The sequence below is a fragment of the Marmota flaviventris genome, chromosome 11 (genome assembly GCF_047511675.1).
Source record: "Marmota flaviventris isolate mMarFla1 chromosome 11, mMarFla1.hap1, whole genome shotgun sequence".
Lineage (NCBI taxonomy): Eukaryota > Metazoa > Chordata > Mammalia > Rodentia > Sciuridae > Marmota > Marmota flaviventris.
Window position 1 is genome coordinate 8,950,627 of NC_092508.1, and position 21,363 is coordinate 8,971,989.

Genomic DNA, 21,363 nt, shown 5'->3' on the forward strand with positions numbered 1-21,363 from the left:
ATTTTCTATGCTATTCTGCAAATTTGAATTATAGAGAGTATAAATTTTACTAGACCTAAAGAGATTATGCTTCTTAATAAAAATTAACGTTCCGCATCAGGACACGATAAACAAGGGAATTGGTAAAATGATCTACAAGGAGGCAGCAGCCAAGATTACTGTGGTGTTCTAACCGACTCTTCTAGATTGGACATCATCAGTTTATGGAGGTTTACTAGGCAATAGTCTTAGTATTAGTACTTTATAAATGCGTACAACAAAAGGAACCTCATTTTCAGAGGCCCAGGGTTGTCACTTCATGTTAATCTGGTTGTCTACTCCTTGTTCTAAGCCAGGGTTGGAAAAATACAGTCCATGCATTTTTTGAATCTGGCTCACTGCCTGTTTTTGTGATTAAAATTTCAGTTGGAGCATTACTGTGCTCATTGGTTTGCGTATTGTCTGCATCTGCTTCTGTGATATAATATTGCCCACAAAACAAAATATTATCCTTTACAGAAGATATTTAAGACTCCTTTTGCTAAATGTGAGCACAAGTATGATAATGATAGATTAGATAGATATAAATTTACATGTAGCCCTTGATTTGATCACCATCACTGCAAACAAAACAAAAAATTAGGTGTGTTTTAAGACTAAAGAATAATTTATTTGGAGATGAGAACTGCTACTACGACTATAGTGGGACCAACCTTAGTTAATGTAGATTAATTTGAGATGACAAAGAGAATGAGATTTGTTAGGGATGTATAACATTTTTAATAATGTTTTTAAAAGACTTTAATGTTTTAAATTTTATGTTTCATTAGGTTGTCTAGTTTTGAATGGATAATTTTCCTTCACGATTTTTAAATTATAAAAACTTAATGAAAATACAAATGTTAGAGAACCTTCTGGGGCATGGTGGCTGAGGCAGGATCTCAAGCTTGAGGCTTCAGCTACTTAGCAAGGCCCTAAGCAACTTAATGAGACCCTGTCTCAAAATTAAAAAAAAAAAAGTGGGTGGGGGGATGTAAAGGACCTGAATGCCAGAATTTGTGAATATTCTTCTATGGCTATTGAATTCTGTACCCTGAACACAGAATATTATACCTCTTTTTAAAATTTTTTATTTTTTAAGTTGTAGATGGACACAATACCTTTAGTTTGTTTATTTAGTTTTTTTAATGTGATGCTGGGGATGGAATCCAGTGCCTCATGCATGCTAGGCATTGCTCTAACACTGAGCCCCAGCCCACATTATACCTCTGTAAGTACTTATGGAATGGTTTGAAAAATCACTTCTCAATCCTAAAGAATAGAATAGAACTTTTGACATTCCTTTTGATGTCATAAAAATTAAAGGTCATGGGTCAAAGCAAATTTTTTATATTAAATGGATGAAAAATATAGGAAAAATAAAAATTCAGTGTATAAAAACCTTACAAGCTTCAGCTTGGTTTTACCTTGAGAGGAGAGAGATCTTATAGGAGAGTAGAAAAGGGGAAAGACTGAGGGTCAAGTAAGAGAAGTGAACCTTTGTTACTAAATTTTAATTTAATACTTAAAATGAAGGTCTATTAGACTTCTTTGTGGTTCTGGGCCCAGAACCCAGAACCTTGTGAACACTAGACAAGTGCTGTACCACTAAGCTATTCCCAGTGCAAAAGTAGTATTAGAGATCCAAGAACAGTATCTTTTTTTTGAAAAGCTCACTTCTTCAAGAATCTATTATTGAATTCAGGAAAAATGGAAGAGTAAATAAATACATTCAAAGAGAAACCCTGGGTGGTCTTTTTGAGGAGATGGTTCCACTTTTATGATGTTGGAGATTTATAGCATCCTTGCAGATACAGTTAGAGATATCACCGTGTGAGGTTCTCATTGATTTGTTGCGAAATTCCTTTGAGAAGGTATTTGCAATTGAAGTCTTTAAAAATTTGGTGCTGTGTATTGGATCCAGGGCCAGCCTTATTCCTTTGAAACCCAGGCCCTAGCACTGAGCTACCCACCCCAGTCGATTTTTGTTTGAACAAAATATATTGGTATGGATGAAATTTTGTTCTAGTTCTCATTAGTATACAGACTTTTATATGGAGAATGGATGTCTGCTGTGAATTACATAATTGCATTTATTATATGAATATCTCACATGTATAGTACCAATTTTCCTGGATCTATATTAATACATGCTCTTTTTATTGCTTATGTAAATCTTCTTAATTATTGCTTGTGATTAAAAACATCTAACAGTTGAAAACACATCATGTTGGAGATTTTTTTCAAACTAGCTTTTAGAACATTTTTGGCATAAGGCTTTGATTTGTTATAAATGTGCTGCAGCCATATTAATAATGGACTCTTTTGAATGTGTTTAGAATATTTTATGGTAATTCTTAAGGTATTTCTAGGACTTTTTCTTTGTGCACTTTCTATTGATATTTTAAGTTCTTGGCAAATTGTCACTGTCTTGATTTGATGTATGTTACTATTAAATGTTTCTAATAATTTTCTATGTAAAATCAGTTTGGGAATTAGTTCATCAGCCTCTGCATTACTATGCTTATATGAAAGAAAAAATTTTTTTGCTTATTTGAATTTTAATGTAAAAACTGGAAACCATTATCATTGTGTGAATCACAAACTGCCTTTTCTGTAAATTTTTAAAAATTAATAGTCATGCTATCAAGTTAAATTTTTAAATTATGAATTTAAGTTCAATAAATAAAAACAAAAATAATGGGGCTCCATGTGATGTTTCAGTGTGTTTACATTGTGTAAATGCTTAAATCAGGTTAAGCATATCTATCTTGTCATTTATCATTTCTTTATAGTGAAAATATTCAAATTCCTAGCTTGTTGGGAATATATAGCCCATTATTATCTGTAGTCATAGTACTGTGCAATATCACATGCTGTTTACAAAAAGTGGATTCTAAGTCTGGATTTGCTTTTTGTAAAAATGTAGCATACTTTAATATCTACAGTAAAATTACTGAAAAATTCATTATTAAGTTGCCATAATAATGTTACAGAATTATGACCACTGGTAGTAATAAGAAATCTTAATTTGCAGGAATGTTATAGCATTAGTTTTAACAGGGCAATTTCTTTGGCTATATTATTTGAAATAGAATATTTAATAATTTAATTATGTGATATTTAGAAGAAGGGTAGGTCAATAATGAAGAATTTGGAGTCTTTTTTAATGTAAAATATTTCACTTTCAATTTTGTATTTTCATCTCAGTGTCCTGATAGATTTCTGTTTTGATTTTCTGCTGACAGGTCACATTTAGGGCAGGCAAAACATAAGAGATATAGCCCTCCTGAGAGTAGAAAATCTAATTCTAAGGCACCCAAAGTGCAGTCTAATACTACTTCTGAACTATCAAGGGGACACCTTTCTAAAAGGTAAATCTTCACATTGCTTATGTTTTCAAGGCAGACCTTTTTGTATTTGAATTACTACATATATTAAAGCTTTACCAGGTTATTCCAAACTGTTAAAACAGGTTTTTATTATTCTTGAGTATAACTTTTAGGATTAATAGTTTATCACCTTTGTAGTAGTACCAGTACACTTTACCCCAGACAGTTTTTCCTTGTTTAGAGATCCACGAGATTGCCGTTTGCTTAACAAACAATTATAGGCATCTAAAATGCCTTTTTACCATTTTCTTTAGTATTTATTGGAATCGTGGTTTAGGTCAGTGATCCTTAAGATCTGATTTGTTAGGAGTCTTTGGAAAGGAATGTTATTGTGAAGATTTTATATCACTACAAAGTAAAAGTTTGTAACTCTTGTTTTGGAAGTGCCTGTTTTACATCCTTTGAGCTTTGACAGTTGTGTTTGTGAATGGAACATCAAAATTCTAGTTTCTATTGATTCTGAACCACTAAACATTTTTTTCTTGTAATCTTAACTCTTGTTTTACAGTGATTAATAGTGTTTAGTGTCATTAATCTTTGTGCTGAAGAGTACCCTATCTTCTAGTCAAATATTTTTGCCATCCAAAATCACACATTTTTTTCTCCCTGCCTTCCAATTTTGAACTACTTGAAAACCTATGTTTTTTTAATACTAGACTTATTAGGAACTCCCCTAACCCCCCCCACCCCCACCCCAAGCATTTCCAAAGGTTTAAGAAGTTAAGAAATGAGTGTTATATGATAGGTTTACAGGCTGTTACTAACTCTTTTCTTATCTAACTTCTTAGAAGCTGCAGTTCATCATCTGCTGTCATAGTCCCACAACCAGAGGATCCAGACAGAGCCAATACTTCAGAAAGGCAAAAAACGGGGCAGGTGCCTAAGAAAGACAATTCTCGAGGAGTGAAACGCAGTGCTAGTCCAGATTACAACAGGACCAGTTCTCCTAGCTCTGCGAAAAAACCCAAAGCACTTGAGCATACTGAGTCTCCCTCAGAAACGAGTAAGTCACATAGTAAGTCAAAGAAGAGACATTTAGACCAGGAGCAACAACTGAAATCTGCACAATTGCCATCAACAAGCAAGGCTCACACCAGAAAGAGTGTGGCCGCTGGCAGTTCACGGAGTCAAAAAAGAAAAAGGACAGAGAGTTCTTGTGGAAAGAGTGGTTCTGGGTCCGAATCAACTGGTGCCGAAGAGAGATCTGCAAAACCTACCAAGCTGGCTTCAAAATCGGCCACCTCAGCCAAAGCTGGGTGTAGCACCATCACTGATTCTTCCTCTGCTGCCTCTACTTCCTCCTCGTCCTCTGCTGTAGCCTCGGCCTCTTCCACTGTACCACCAGGTGCCAGGGTGAAACAAGGAAAAGACCAGAACAAGGCCAGGCGTTCCCGTTCAGCATCCAGTCCTAGTCCCAGAAGAAGTAGCAGAGAAAAGGAACAGAGTAAAACTGGTGGCTCTTCAAAATTTGATTGGGCTGCTCGTTTCAGCCCTAAAGTTAGCCTTCCTAAAACAAAACTGTCTCTTCCAGGGTCTTCTAAGTCAGAGACATCAAAACCTGGACCTTCTGGATTACAGGCCAAATTAGCAAGTAAGTTAATGGAAGATCTTTTCTTTAGGGGGTTTGTCAAAAGTGATTATGTTTTCAAGTTATTTTGTTTTTCAGTCTGAGGCAACATAAGATTTATTACTTTATATAATAATACTTGATAATTATATTACACTTACTTTTATGGAGACAGATATATAAGAATCTTGCTTTTTTCTTTTTCTTTTTTTGGTAGTACTAGGGATTGAAAACGGAGGTGGGTGGGTTGGTGGTGGTATTCTACCACTGAGGTATACCCCCAGCCCTTAATTTTTATGGCTTTTAAGGAACTTGGACTAAAGATGAATACTGCTAATGCCTCATACACTGCTCTGGGTCCTAAGTTAGTGGGAAAGAATATTGCCCTTTTTGAAACTTGGAGTGGACTATAAAGAACTAAAGTTTGAAAATAACGCATTTAAGCAAAGAAATGAGATGGGGGAAAAAGTGTTGTATGTGTTCCTTTTATGAGGTAGCTTGAGATCTTTGGGCCCTTTCCCATCTCCTTTTCCTGAAAGAGGTTTCAGGAAGCTTCTTATTAGAACTGATTAGACCTAGCTATGACCCTCTTCAGTTATGTTTCCTGAAGTGCTAAAATATTTTTTTTCTTCTAGTAGTTAGCTTTTTTTTGGGGGGGAGGGGTGGGCACGGGTAGGAGGTGGTTCTGTTTTAAGAAGTCAGAAAAAAATAGAATAAGAAAGCACTTATGCACATTTTCCCCTTGTTTTGCAGTATTGGGGATAATGCCCAAAGCCTTGAGCCTACTGGGCAAGCACTCTACCTGTGAATACATTTCTAGTCTTTTGAGACATGGTCTCTGTCTGTCTGTCTGTCTCTCTCTCTCTCTCTCTCTCTCTCTCTCCTGGGGATTGAATCCAGGGATGCTTAACTAGTGAGCTGAGTCCCCAGCCCCTTTATATTTTTTGAGATGGTTTTGCTAAGCTTCTTAGGACTTTGCTGAGAGCAGTTGGGATTAACAGAGTACAGGAATGTACCAGTGCACCTAGCTATTTATCCCCATTTTTTAAAAGCATTGAATTTTTGTTATAGATTACCTTTTTCCCTTTTGTGTCCTGATAGAAGATTGTGGTTTCAAATCTACATTTTGATAGGGCTAGAACCATTTCTTGCTTATTTGAAGATTTTATATGATGTCTACCAGCATTCTTGTTGGTTGAGTTAATATTGAATCAGTTTAACCTAATATTGAATCAAAGCTCTTAGCTCTGTTTAACTATAATCTCTAACTACTTTTGATTTAGTATTAGTTGAACTTTAACAAGGATACTAGTAATCAGCATTTAAACTGCACCATAGGGTTATTGTGTCGGTAATATTTTTTAGATTGTAAAACTTTGCTCTATTTGGTGTTTTAAATATGGTATACATATGTATAAAATCTTTTCAGTTACAGATAACAAATCAGGACTTGTTAGATAGGAATCTTAACCTTAAAAGGACACAAAAGCTCAGGTTAAAGAGGAATAGCAACTGTTTGTTTGTCCTGCCAAAGTTTTTTGATAATTGAAATTATTTATTTCAGGTCTTGTACCTCTTCTCTTTACATCTTTTAAGTGAAGTAGAAGCATGTGTATAACTCCATGTGGGTGTGTCCATTTAGTAGCTGTGTAATCTCCATAGCCAGTGTACCAACTTGAGTTCATAGTGAGTTCCATGGAATTCATTCTTCCCTTTTCCCCCGTTCAGTCTGTCTCACTTGAAGAGCTCATGTTTTTTAGGTATTATTTGTAGGAGGGTTCAAGTGCTGGGTGATATAGATAGTACTAGTGTGTCGTAGCTTCAACACTTCTCAAAGATCATGTGGTAGTATATTGACATGATTTAAAAAAAAAAAAAATCTGGCCCTATCATTGGCCCTATCAGTGGCTGATTAATGGGGTTTCCTAAGTTGTAAGGGAGCTCTCAGTCAGGAAACACCAAGATTTCTGGCAATGCCATTGAGCTAGTAAAAAGGCATAGATCAGTCCAGAGAATTCTCTTAAGTGTGCTTTACACATAGTTACATACTGATTTAGTATTTTAAAACTCGTTTCATAATGATTTTCCTTATCTTCACAGAACCTCTGTGTATTCTGTTGTCACTATATTGCCTTTCTAGCCTTACTTCTACTTTCCTGGTTCTGATCTCTATTTATAGCCTAAGCCCTGGAAACAAAGAAAAGGAACCAATCAACCAGCATTTGTTTTGCATCTAATAAGTGCCAGGTATTTTACATATGCATTCACTTGCACTTTTCAAAATTGTGCTTTAGGATAGTTATTGAGTAACTTTATTCCAAGGAGGTGAAATAATTTCTCTGAGTTAGGATTTGAAGAAAGGAAGTATATGTGGCTTTAAAGAGTTTCCTGTGTTTTACTATTTTAACATAATTGGGTCACTTGGAAATTTTAAGACCCCTGAGGAAATGAATTTTATTTTTTTCTTCTTTCCTGCTATTGATTAATCTTTAGGAATGATTAATAGGTGAACCCAGGGATTCATATACCATTCACCATGTATTTGCTTCTTATCAAATAAATGAAAAACATTTCAAAACAAAGTAATGAAAGGCCTGTAAGTGCTTGACAGTTATTCTAGATACTTTATTACGGATACCTTTTATTTATCCCTCATCATCCCTGTTTGGCAAGTACAGGTAAGCTACCTTGAAATCATTGGTCAAGTTATGTGTTCAAAGGCAAAGAACTAAGAAGTTATAGAGTTGGGGGCATACTCAAGTCATGTAGAAATTGACCTTGAAAACAATGCACAGGAATAGTGGATCAGGTGAGCTAAATCTTGGGATTCTTGAAGTCATACAGGGTTGGGTGTATCTTAGATATGTGTTGGGGATGCAAATCAAGTCAAGATGGCGCCTGGCAGTTTGCCAGGAGGAGTGGTTTGTGAAGCAACGCCAGCGAGTCATTAAGATGGTGAGGATTCCTTATGGGCTGACTGCTGTATCTAGATGATGTTAATTGAGTCAAGCTGTGTGTAATCAGTTAGGTATATATACCTCTGCTGTCCCGCAATAAAGCGGCCCCTGCTACCTTGGGTGCCCGCTACCTTGAGTTCTCACTCAGTTCCCACTGAGTTTCCCTGCAATAAAGCAGTTCCTGCTTCAACCTTCAAGTTGCTTGTCACTTCCCGGTTATTTTTGCCCAGCTGGACTGCGGCAGATATGATTAAATAAACAGATTTCTTTTAAAAAAATATTTATTTTTTAGTTGTAGTTGCACATAATACCTTTATTTATATGTGGTGCTGAGGATCGAACCCAGGGCCTCGCATATGCTAGGCTGAGCCACAACCCCAGCCCCAAATAAATGCATTTCTTCATAAAGAGTTTATATAAGAAGGCTTAGAATTGGTAGGTAATTTCTCTGGATTTGAAATAATGGTATTTGGGACAAGGAGAGTACTTCATACAGAGCTAAAAGTCTTAGATTTGAATCTCATTAAGTTGTGATTATGGGAAGTTTGTGAGTTTTTAAATTGCTAAATATGCACAATAGTATTTGGAGAATAAATGAATATGTGTGGAGACTTGGCATAGTGCTTAGTACATGGGCATCACAAAATTTAGGGTGTACAATTGAAATTAATAGCTTAAGGTAGAAAATACAGAGAACAACATTTTGAGACTGAATATTGAAAAATCCTGACCACTGATCAGGTTAAGGTAGTTATTTTTAGATTTGGGAGACTCAAATTTAACATGCTGTTATTTCCTGGTTTGTGAGGTTGAGCAAATAATTTAGCTATAATTATGATGCTATTCTTATTACAAAGTAATAATATTCATTCTTATAAAAAGAGTAAATGTGAGAACCACTTTGTGAAATTAAAATATCATTTAATCTACCAGTATAAAATGGTGTATGAAGAATTGTGGTCTTGTATTTGAAGGGCTTTTTATATATCAGGGCTTATTGGTGGCATTTGTTATTGCATTAATCCAAAGGGCAGAAGTAGTTTTGATGGAGAAAAGTTGATAGATTTCTTATTCATTCAGACCTCAGTGGGAAAGACATAAGTAAATGGAATAGGCCTCTTAGTGATATAGAAAAACGCTTCAGACTTGGTAGTTTTTTTTCCCCCCACAGATATCATTTGTTTCTTCCAGTTTTTAAGACTCAGTAAATCTGTTTGTTGGATGTTAAACCTTTCTTCAGGAAAAGACTGATTATAAGGCATGATTGGTTTATTGGGTAAAGGAAAAAAGTTTTTGAATTATAGAAATAATGGTACCTTCACGGTGCTTCTGAAAAATGATTTTTCATGGTCAAATATTACTCAAGGAAATTCAAGATATACATTAACATTGCAAACTGTGAGACATCTTCATTATAATTTCTGCTTAACCCAGTTTTCTTTACAGATTTATTTGACCAACTGTTTTTACCTCAGGAGATAGCAGTGGATTATGGAGTACACTTTTGGAAGTGATACAGTCAGGACACTTAAGTAGAAAAACCTTTTGCAGTTTGTTACTTTGGGAAGGGTTGATAGGTTGGTGAACGTGTATGTTCCTTGTGAGGAACTAGGGCTGGCAGAAGAGCTGGTGAAATAACTATCTTAGTCATGGAGTCTTCTGGAGCATTACTGCTTGCCATCTCCAACTGATCAAAATAGCTCTGTGATAGAGGTCACTCTGTATCACTTGGTAGAGATCTTGAGACTACCACAGAAAGGATAGTCCTGTGTGATAATTTTTAATGTGTATTTGTAAATTATTGTAGCTATTATGTTCTGTTTAACTAAGTCAGCAAACATTCTTACAAATTTATATAGCATAAATGTAAAACCAGTAGGATGGTTTTAAAATATAATATTTAATACTTTAAATAACTTAGTTTGCCTTCAGAATATATTTTGCTAATCTGCCTTTTTAAAAATCGCAATAATTTCAAAATGTGAGTAGTAGATGGTAGCACAGAATTATAAGACACAATTGGTGATCAAAATCTGAGTAATTAGGAAACTTATTTATAGAAAATTTAAAGGTATTATATTTCCAGTCTGTGTCTATTTGTAGCTCTACTTTACTCTCCATTATTTAAAGTGGACAACATGTGCATATTATTAATAACATGGTGAGCTTATTTTCATCTTGAGTTTTATACTCTGCTGGTGACTTGCATACAGCTTGTGGCCATTATTAGAACTAAACAAGAATCAGGCTAGTGATGAATTCTGAGAAGGAATTCAACTTGAATTTAGGGCCCTTTCCATCAATCTGAGACTTGTTACTTTTCATCACTAGCATAGGGGGAAGAAGAAAGAATGAGTTGAGTAAGGAGAAAAGAACTGGGAAGTCAGATGATTTTTGGTTTCACCTTTTTGTGTCTTGTAGGATCATCTCTCTTGAGTTGAAAAAGTTGTGGGTTATCTTTGAGCTTTTCTATATTACACAGCTTCTATTAAAACAACTTAGCAACTTAAAAAAGTTTTAATAGTTCCCAACAAACTATTTTTTGAGCCTTTAAGAAAGTCAGTAAATTTAAAAAGACATGCCAAATTTAAAAAAGATCAGTAAAAAGAAACATATCTTTGGCTTCTGTTAAAAAAGACTTTGCTTTGTTTTACATTGCTCATGAATTATAAGTGACCATGTTATATGTTTGAGTAAACTACGAATTGTCAAATTAATCTGATCCATATCAGGTAAAATCACTCTTCTCTACTCTGGCCTGTGTTCTGTAATATCTTTGACACTTCTAATTCTAAAATATGTTATTAAAAACAAAAATCCAGAAGATATAGAAATCTATAAAGAAGAAAAAGATGTCAGTTTTAATTTTGTTCATGAATGGCTACTTCTTTTTTGGTGTGTATCCTTCTCAAATTTTTCTCTTATTTATTAACAAGAGAGGTTTAGTCAAGGATTAAATAAGATTTCTTATTAAAAATTAGCAGTCATAGCCTTATGTGGAGGTGTATCTCTCATCCAACTTATTATTTTTTTCAAAATAATAATAAAAAGGGCGGGGGATATAGCCTACTGGTTGCCTAGTATGAATAAGGTTCTGGGTTTAGTCTCCAGTACTACAAAACCCCCCAGCAGTCTTCTCATCACACTGTTTTTTTTCCCCAAAGCTGATTATCTTGATATTCACTTGTCTGTAGATTATGTGCTATACATGTCCATTTGATTTTTTTGTAGTTTGATCTCTGTTTCACCTGCTTTATAGAAAATTAGGATTTTGCCTTCCAGCATCATCTTATCTCCTCACCCAGTAAACAAATAAATACTGCAGATACTTCCCCACCAATTACCACCAGTTTATGTAAATGTCATCTATACCAGCCACATGGGAATGTTTCCTTTCTTACTGCATGTTTGTTTTTCCTGAATTTAATGATGATATCTTTGTTTTCCTTACTTTTCAGTGATGCATCACTTCCTCACTCCATGCTGCATACTGATTGCCTAATTTTTTCCTCAAGCTGTCTTCATGGCATCTGTTTCATCTTCCTGAAGACATGAGGCCTGGGAATAGTTGCTGTTTAGGCCTGGTTACAGTACCTTTTTTTAAGCTTTGAGGTTTTTCTTTAATCTTTAGTTTTTCTAGATCCCATATCGTGTTTCTTGTTTTAGTGGAACATATCTTCCAATTGCTTTCTAAGAAAAACTAATGAGATTTTTAAAAAGCTTTGTCCTTTTTTTTTTTTTCAGATTTTGAATACCTGGAAGTTATCACCTTGTTACCTGTTTAATAGATCAGTTGGATGTAGAATTTTGAATCAGGAAGTATCTTCAAAATTTTTGAAAAACTATATTATCTTAGTTTTCAGTGCTAGAACCATTTCTTTTCCTGACCTTTTGTCTATGTAATTCATTTCTGTGGAAGCTTGCAGGTCTTTATTTCCAATATTTAGAAAAGTCAAGATATTGCCCATTGTTGGGTGTTTTGGTTTCATTCCTTCTAACCAATTATCCTGGCTCCCCTGGGTCTCAGATGTTCCCCAAGACAGGAGTTTCAGCTCTCACACCAGGATGTTTTTTCAATCACTCTTACCTTGTTTTCTCCTTTTCCATTTCCTATTATATGGGGATGGTCTTGATCTGACCTCCTTTTTCTTGCTTTCTTTTTAAAAATGTTCTGTTTCTGATTGGTTTCTTTGTCTTCCAACCTTTCTGTTGATTTTGCTTCTGTTAACCCTTGTTTGTGGTCTTGTTTTATTTTCAAGAGATTGTTTTCATATTTTATTCCCCATAGAATCCTGTATTTGGTCTGTGGAACTAAGTTTTTTGTTTATTTTTGGAGGGGATTTATTTTGGGGTAGGTTTTATTTTTTAAACTATGAAGTTTTCTCAGATGCTGTTAATTCCTGGTTGTTTTCTCATACTCAAGTGTAAGGTGAGACCAAAAATCTAATTTGTGAAGTTTGGAGTATGAAAATGAGATTTGGCGAGATTCATTGTCTACTGATCTGGTCGGGCTATTTTGTTGTGAAACTTCATTTTATTTTTAGATTTATTTATTTACTTTTTTTCCTGGTAATTCTGTAGGCATAATTATTTCAAACTCCTGCCTTAAGGTAAAGGCTTAGGTGCCAGAGTGCTAGGAGAATAAACTGAAGAAGAGGTTTGAGAAAGAAGTGGAGAGTATATCATCTAGTATTTATGCACTTGATCCCCCTTCCCTCTCTGCATTTATGATATGCTGCACCTATTTGCAGCTGTGTACTTTGAGAATTCATATGTTTTATACGCAGTAAATAATGATCCAGAGTTTTGCTGGCCCAGGAGAGGCACAGTTGTCCAGCTATGCAAGTGGGGGAGGGGAGCTGGGAATCTTGCTGCTTCACAAACACCCCCTCAGTTAATCCTCAGTTTTAACACCAGAACTACCCCCAGAGAATCTGGTATTATCAGCCCCTGAGCCTTTTAGGATTTCCATATTTTTTAATCTGATAGTTGGTACTTATTTTAGTTTTATACTTAGAGCTTTTGGACTTTCCAGTGCATATACCTCTGGTATTGCAGTCTCTCTTCCATTCTATTCATCTGTATTGATTTGTTTCAAAATTTTTTTTTTAAGATATTGTCTTTTTTTTTTTTTTGCCTATTTTGCTCAGTCTGGCCTCGAACTTTTGATTCTTCTGCTTCAGTCTCCTGAGTAGCTGGGATTTGTTAGAGTCTGTAAACAAGTCAGGATGGCGCCTGGCATTTTGCCAGAGAAATGTTAGAGTCTGTAAACAAGTCTGGATGGCGCCTGGCAAAATGCCAGAGGGAGTGGTTTGTGAAGTAACGCCAGTGAGCCATTAAGTGTGGAGATTCCTTATTGGTTGACTGATGTATCTAGTTTATGCTAATTAAGGTAAGCTGTGTGGAATGTATAAATACCTCTGTAGTCCTACAATAAACGGCTCCTGCTGTATCAATCTACACAAGTTCTTCCTGTCACCCCCCCCCCCCCGGCTATTTTGCCCAGCCAGCTGGACTGGATTAAAGGCATGTGACACTGTGCCTGGCTATTAGTTCTATTTAATAGTATTTCATGAGGGGACAGGAGTAAATGCCCATGTGTTCAGTCATCTGTGTTTACCCAAAGGCAGGCACTTTTCTGTGTATGTGCACATCTTTTCTAAGAAGCAGGATCTTGCTATACATGATGGTGGTAACTTTTTTGAGTATGCATTTTGTGCCTGGCCCCATAATTGATACTTGACATATGTCAGATTTCAGCCTCATAATTACAGAATGAGGTAATATCCATATTTGAAGTGTAGAGACACCAAAGTGTTTTACTTGTTTAAACATTAAGACTTTTCTCCTGTCAAAAAACTACAAACTACATGATATTAAAAGTAGCCACATATGGCTATATCTTAGTTAATTAGTAAATGAGCATTTACATTGTTCTAAATTTTTAAATTAAACATAGCTTTGTAATTTACACCGTTATTTTCTTGTTTGGTCACTGGTTATGCCTCTTTTAAATATTAATATATGTTTTGAAATTGCTCATAGAAATATGAATTTATATTTCCACTAGTGGTTTAAAGGTGCTAATTTATTTGTTTCATTAACTAATAGTTGTTTCTATAGATTTTAATTACCATATTGTTCTTTATTTAACTTTCTTTTTTTATTTTCAGTTGTTCCTTTCTGCAAAAAATAGATCAATATCTTCGTGCCTTTCTACTATTTTTAATATTGTTGAATCATTGCATGAAGTGGCTATGCTTTGACTAGGAAATAATACTTTTGCTTAGAAAATTGTATTTGGATTTAGCTTATTATTATCCACAAAAATCAGTCTCTTATTACCGAGTTATTTAAAAATTTATGACACCTTTTTATGTGATCATAGATTACTTTTCATTTCATGAGTTTATTGTATCAAAGTAAACTATTAATAAAGATATATATGCTTGAAGGTAGTCATAGAATATTCAAGGCATGCCAGAGTCTCATGATTCTGTTGACTAGTTTCAGGTGTAAATGTCTTTTGACTCTTAAAGGACTTAAAGCTGTTTACTGAAAAGGTACCCATAGTTACTTTTCTTTATTAATCTAATAATCTAAGATTATTAATCTTACGTTTTAATCTAAGTTTTCTCAGCAAAATAGTCCTAAAATATGAATGGTAAGTTAAATTCCTGATGGGTTGTAATAATCCAAGGAAATGGATGATTCTTACAGTGAAGATTATGGAACACTGATGAGAGAAATTGAAAAGGACATACACAAAACAACAACAAAACAAAACAAAAAAACAAGACATTTTATTGTTCATGGGTTGGAAGGATTAATGTTGTTAATATCCATTCTATCCAAAGTAATTTGCATTGAATATGCAAGTCAAAATATCAGTGACATTCTTGAGTTAATTTTTCCTATGGTCTGAGACATTTCAGATTAAAAATTGCATACCATTTTTCCTTTTTTATTTTCGAAGTTCAGCTCTGTGAACATTTTCTGTAAAGGGCCACATAAGTATTTTAGGTGTTTCTCACCCCATACAGTCTATTACATCACCATCTGCTTTTATTACAACTCCATAAAAATATAGAAACCATTCTTAGCTTGAAGCTGTATAAAAAACACCATCAGCTGGATTTGGCCTCCAGGGCACAATTTGACAACTCCTACTTAGAGTGAAATTTTTAATGTAGTAATTTCTTTTAATCAGAATTTTGGGGTTTTATGTGATACTCAACTAAAATTTAACGGGAAAAGAACTCTGTCCACATGAGTGGTAAGGCCAAGAGATTGGCTGACTAAAGGCTTGGATGGATCCAAGAGGTCAAATGAACATGGCCTAACATCCAAACCTTGTGGCTTAAGGACCCATCACCTCCTCTTCCTCTATAGCCCTCCTTCCAAAAAACAAGGGCGCACTGTCTCATCATTCATCTATCAATTTGTAGGGACATCACTAGTTTCCTTGGGTCATATGCTTATCCTTAAATTAGAATCACTGTGATGATTAGAGATCATAGAAATAGTCTGGTCTGAGTCCCACTTGTGCACAGATTGATGGTCTCTAACTTACAATTGTGTGTCTTAAACTTTTCTGACTTTACAGTGGTGTTAAAGAACACCAGTCATTCTGGTTTTCACTTTTAATACAGAATTCAGTAAATTACATGAGATATTATTCAATAGTTTATTAAAATTGGATTTGTATTAGATGATTTTATCCAACTGTACGTTGATGTATTTTGTTCATGATTAAGGCAGTCTGGGTAAAGCTATGTTGATTGGATAGATATATTAAATACATTATTGACTTACAGTATTTTCAGCTTCCGAGTTTATAAGAATGTAATCCCCATCATAAGTTGAGAAGCATCTGTCTTTAGAGTGTATCGTGAATGACAGTTTCTTTTGTACCACATGGAGAAAGGGCAGGACATAAGCTTCCTAGAAAATTGAAAAACAGAAAAAGCATGGTGCTCAGAAAAAGGATTGCTAGACATTAGGTATAGCCATCTTGTTTGTCTTTTATCATCACTCCCAATTGAATATATAAGCCTGGTATGGTGTCACATGCATATTATTCCAGTTACTTGGGAGGCTGAGGCAGGAGAATTGTTAATTTTAGGCCAGCCTCAGCAACTTAGATCCTATATCAAAATAAAAAATGTGTAGTTTACTGATCAGAGTGCCCAGGGTTAAATCCCAAGTACTGAGGGGAAAAAAATTGGAAAGTTCAGTAAGTTGCATATCTAGAATACTTGATAATAAAGGGGGCTATATTTCCATTGTAGGATTATGTAATAGGTCTGATATATGTATATTTCATATAAAAGATTAGCATACCTTCTATAGAGATTATGTAAGAATATTAAATATAAAAAAATGACAGTGAATATGTACTGTTAATTTTTAAAAATATTTTGTTAGTTGTTGATGGACCTTTATTTGCTTATATTTATGTGGTGCTGAGAATCGAACCCAGTGCCTCACACAAGCTAGGCAAGCGCTCTACCACTGAGCCACAATCCCATCCCTTAGTTGTTAATTTTTAAGTGATTCAGTAAAGTTAAAGAATAGCAACCATATAGTGTTCTATCTTGTTGGTTCCTGTAGTAGACAGACATGTACTAGTGTTTGTTTTTCCTACAAAGAACAGAATTGGAATCATGTCACAATTGTCTACTTAATAAGAAATACCTAGAAAATTTCAAATAGAAAAGAAAAATCTGGGTCCAGTGGTGAATGTCTATAATTCTAGCAGCTTGGGAGATGGAGGCAGGAGGATATAATTTTGAGGCCAGCCTCAGCAACTTAGGCCCTAAGCAAATTAGTGAGACCCTGTATCAAAATAAAGTCTGTGAATGTAGCTCAGTGGGGAAGTGCCCCTGGATTCAATTCCTAGCTTCCCCCCCCCCCCCCAAGAAAAGTAAAGTGCACCCAAAAGTGTGTTAACTATTTTTATTTAAATGTAAATATCCAGAAAATATCTAGGCCACTGTCAACACTTTCTCTCTTGGTTCACTTAAAATGTTTCTTTTTTTTTTTTCTCTCACAAAATGCTTAAGGCTACAGTCAATACATATGCAGTTTAAATGTTTCACATTTTAAAAGCCACCCTTTGCAAAAGGACTCACTTTTTTAAAAAGGATGAAGCTGTGAGCTTGAGCAAATCAGTTTGGGGCTAGCAATGTACATTATTGGGGGAAAAAAGTATATTGTAGAACAAATTACATTTTTTTTAAAAGCAGTATCAGGTTTTGGTTTTAGATACATCTGAAAGTAGAGTGTATTTTCACATTATACATACATGGGCTATAACATATTCTAATTAAGATCCCATTCTTGTTATTGAACATGATGTGGATTTATACTGGTGGTGTATTAATATATGAACATAGGAAAGTTCCATCCCATTCATTCTACTGTCTTTCCTATTCCTATCCCTACTCCCCTCCCTTCATTCCCCTTTGTCCAATCCAATGAACTTCTATTCCCTTGTCTTGTGTGTGTTAACACTGATTACAATTTTTGAGAGTACAATATAGCTGCCAATTTCTTTTTAAAGATTATAGTAACAAGTGCATAAATTCTTGTTCCCATATAAGGTCAAGAGCTTTGAGAAAAGTAGCTTGTTTGCATTTATTTCTGACTTGATTATTTAAAGACTTTGTGGTTAAGAGTATATTAATCTTAACAGTGATATTCCGGTTGCTTTTCATAGTGGCATCATAAAAATAAATGCTAAATATAATTTTTCTGCGTTACAGAACTTGGGAAAGAGATGTGCATTTATGTAGACCTATGCACATGTGTTCTATTGGTTTTTGCTGCAGTCTGGCTGGGCACAAAATCATGAGCCACTCAAGCAGGAACAAACTTTATTTCCAAAAGTCCCGCGAATGCCATGCACGCGGCCTTCTCCCAGGACACACTACTCCGACAGGAAATCTCTCCTCTGGAATTCTCTCCTACCGCACTTCCTTGACCAATGGGAAATCTCCTGGAGTCCCGGGAGAGCTCCAAAGTAGCAGGCCTAGGCAGACAGCAGGGGTCTAATTTCCAATTGAATGCGCATCTTAACATAATCATTATCATCTCAGTGGCTTGCTGGGGTCACCCACCTTTCAACCAAAAATGCCATGTGTCATTCCTTCTTGGCTATGGCTCTCAGCAGGTTTTATCTTCTGTTGATATACTCTTTGCTTGGCTAGTAAAATGAAGGAAATAACTCTACAAATACTGTATTGGTTTATAGGTAGTTCTAAAATTTTCATTTAAACCAGTAAGGTAGAAGTTTTATCACCTTGCCAGAAATATATTGAAGATGTAGTAGTCTGTTAGGCATCAAAAATAAGCTTAGGAGTCATGTAGTTGATTGGACTACACACGTGTAAATATTTTTGTGTTTTGAATAAGAATCATCATCATAACTTATCTATGAAAGTGCTTTTGAACAACTCAAATACTTCAAGATTGTAAGGATAGTATATTAGAGCAGTGTCAGATACTGAATAGCAAAAGAAAGTTAAGCTATCTTTTTCTTTCTTTTTTAAAATTATTTTTTAGTTGTAGTTGGACACAATACCTTTATTTATTTATTTTTATGTGGTACTGAGGATTGAACCCAGGGCCTCACGTGCTAGGTGAGCGCTCTACCTCTGAGCTATAACCACAGCCCAAGTTAAGCTACCTTTTTCTAAAAAGTCATTTACCAAACTGCTTCATCTTGTACTTTGCCATTTCTAATCTTCTAAAAACATTTTAGACTTTTGGGAAGAATTATTTATAAAAAAAATTTTTTTGACTTGGTTTGTTTACAAATTCTAAGTAGTTACAATCATCAGTTTTACCCTGTTCCAGTCATCGGGAGCAAAGATAATAATACTTATACAGAAGAGCTAGTTTTTTTCTCCCATCTTGGTTTTAGGCAGTGTTGCAAATAGTGATGCTCCTTTTCCACTGGAGAGAGCATAACATATAATAACTCTTTCACCAGGCAAATGGATGACATTCTTTCAGAAAACAAAATGTTTGGAGTTATCTCTCAATTTATTAGGCTAGATGGGGTCATGGCGACAGCCTAATTAGTTATTTTATATTATAGTCTGATTATAATATCAGTTCTAAATGTTTTTATGTCTGCTATTTTGGTTGTTCTTCTCTGGCGTACCTCACTGCAACTTAGACTGGTGCTCTTAAAAGTTTAATACCACAAATGGATAACTAGATTGTGGCATGTAAATCCACTCAAGAATACCATTTAGCAATGAAAGGAATGGACTACAGCCAGGCCCAGTGATGCACATCTGTAATACCAACTGCTTGGGAGGCTGAGATAGAAGGATCGTGAGTTCAAAGCCAGCCTCATCAACGGTGAGGTGCCAAGCAACTCAGTGAGACCCTGTCTCTAAATAAAATACAAAGTACAGCTGGAGATTTGGCTCAGTGGTTGAGTGTCCCTGAGTTCAATCCCCAGTATCCCCTCCCACCAAAAAACAAAAAAGCCTTTTCTTTGTCCACCGTCGTTTGATTGCGGATGTACATGTGTCATGTGTATAACACATGGGAAACTATATGCCCCTCTCCTCCCCTCACTCCCTCTGCACATTCCAAAGTTTGTTCATTCTTCCCTACTTGGTTCGTTTATAAATACAAAGTATTTGTAAACAAATTTGTTTAGTATTTGTTCTTCTTGCCACCCCCAATGAATCAGCTTCCTCTTATCAGAGAAAGCATTCCACCTTTGATTTCTTGGGATTGCTTATTTTACTTAGCATAATACTCTCTAGTTCCATCCATTTGCTTACAAATGTCATTTTATTCTTCTTTAAGACTGAGTAATATTCCATTGTGTATATGTGCCACATTTTCTTTATCCATTCATCTGTTGAAGGGCATCTAGGTTGGTTCCACAGTTTAGCTATTATGAATTGAGCTGCTATAAATGTTGATGTGGCTTCTTCACTGTAGAATGCTGATTTTAAGTCCTTTGGATATTAACTGAGCTATAGGAGAGCTGGGTCAAATGGTGGTTACATCCCAAGTTTTCTGACAAATCTCCATGACTCATCACCAGCAATGTATGAGTGCATCTTTTCCCCCTACATCCTTGTTAACACTTATCATTGCTTGTAGTCTAGATAATTGCCATTCCATCTGGAGTGAGATGAAATGTTAGAGTCATTTTGATTTGCATTTCTCTAATTAATAGAGATGATGAACATTTTTTCATGTTTGTTGATTGATTGTATTTCTTTTGTGAAATGTTGGTTCAGTTCCTTAGCCCATTTGTTAATTGGGTGATTTGTTTTGGTGTTAGGTTATTTGAGTTCTTTATATATCCTGGGGTAAAGTTTTTCTCTATGGGTTCTCTTTTTAACTCTCTTTCCTTTTCCTGTGCAGAAGGTTTTTAGTTTGAGGCAATCTCATTACTGCTGTTACCCTTGATTTGGGGTCATAATTAAGAAATTATTCCTCAGGCCAATGTCATGGAGCTTTTTTATTAGGTTTTTTTTTACAGTAGCATTATAATTTTAAACATTGCATCTAAGTAATTGGTCTATTTTTAGTTGATTTTTTTATATGATGAGAAATAATGGGCCCTGGTTTCCTCCTTCTAAAAACAGCTGTCCAGTTTTTGCAGCACCATTTATTGACAAGACAGTCCTTTTTCATTGTGTGCTCTTGGCACCTTTATGGAGAGTCAGTTGTCTGTGTGGTGTGCGGTGCTGTTCTGTGCTCTGTATCCTGTTTCATTGGTTGATATGTCTGTTAATGTACTATTACTGTGCTGTTTTGATTATTACAGTTTTGGAATACATTTTGAAATGCAGTAATTTGATACTTGCGGTTATATTTGGTCAATATTGCTTTGGCTACTTAAGATCTTTCATGTTTCCACATGAATTTTAGGATTTATTTTTTTTATTTTGTGAAGAACAACATTGAAATATTGATAGGGATTGCATTAAATTTGTACAACACTTTGGGTGATATGTACATTTTAACAATATGAATTCTCCCATTCCATCAACACAAGATGTCTTTTTATTGTGTCATCTTTAGTTTCTTTCATCAATGTTTTATAATTTTTAGTACATGCATCTCTCACCTTCTTGGTTGATTTTGTTTTCAAGATTTTTGTATTTTGTTTAAATACCAACACACCTGGCTCAAGCTCCATATTTTCCTAATGATTTCTGTCCAGATGATCTGTCTAGTTTCGAAAATGGAATTTTGCTCTGTTTCAGATTTTTGATATTTTCTTTATAAATTTCAGTTTTCTAAATATACTTAAAATTGTTATTTATTCTTGATGAATTGACTATCATTATTTAATGACCTATTGTTTCTTTTCTTAGTGTTTGACCTAATGTTTATTTTGTCTGAAATATGTTTAGGTATACTTATGTTTTTGGTTTCTGTTTGT

The 21,363-nt window shown here is 34.9% G+C and overlaps 1 protein-coding gene across 19 annotated transcripts in view; it reads left to right on the forward strand.

Annotated features, from left to right (window-relative positions):
• Window positions 1–21,363, forward strand: part of Trip12 (thyroid hormone receptor interactor 12) — a 148,088-nt gene that overhangs the window by 55,699 nt on the left and 71,026 nt on the right. For 12 of the 19 annotated variants that reach the window (XM_071619576.1, XM_071619575.1, XM_027941980.2 and 9 more), the window contains exons 3-4: window positions 3,267–3,392; window positions 4,199–5,001. In XM_071619576.1, coding sequence (XP_071475677.1) covers window positions 3,267–3,392; window positions 4,199–5,001 — 929 coding nt within the window. The remainder of the gene's footprint in view (window positions 1–3,266; window positions 3,393–4,198; window positions 5,002–21,363) is intronic. The other 7 variants (XM_027941986.2, XM_027941987.2, XM_027941990.2 and 4 more) reach the window with 2 other exon arrangements.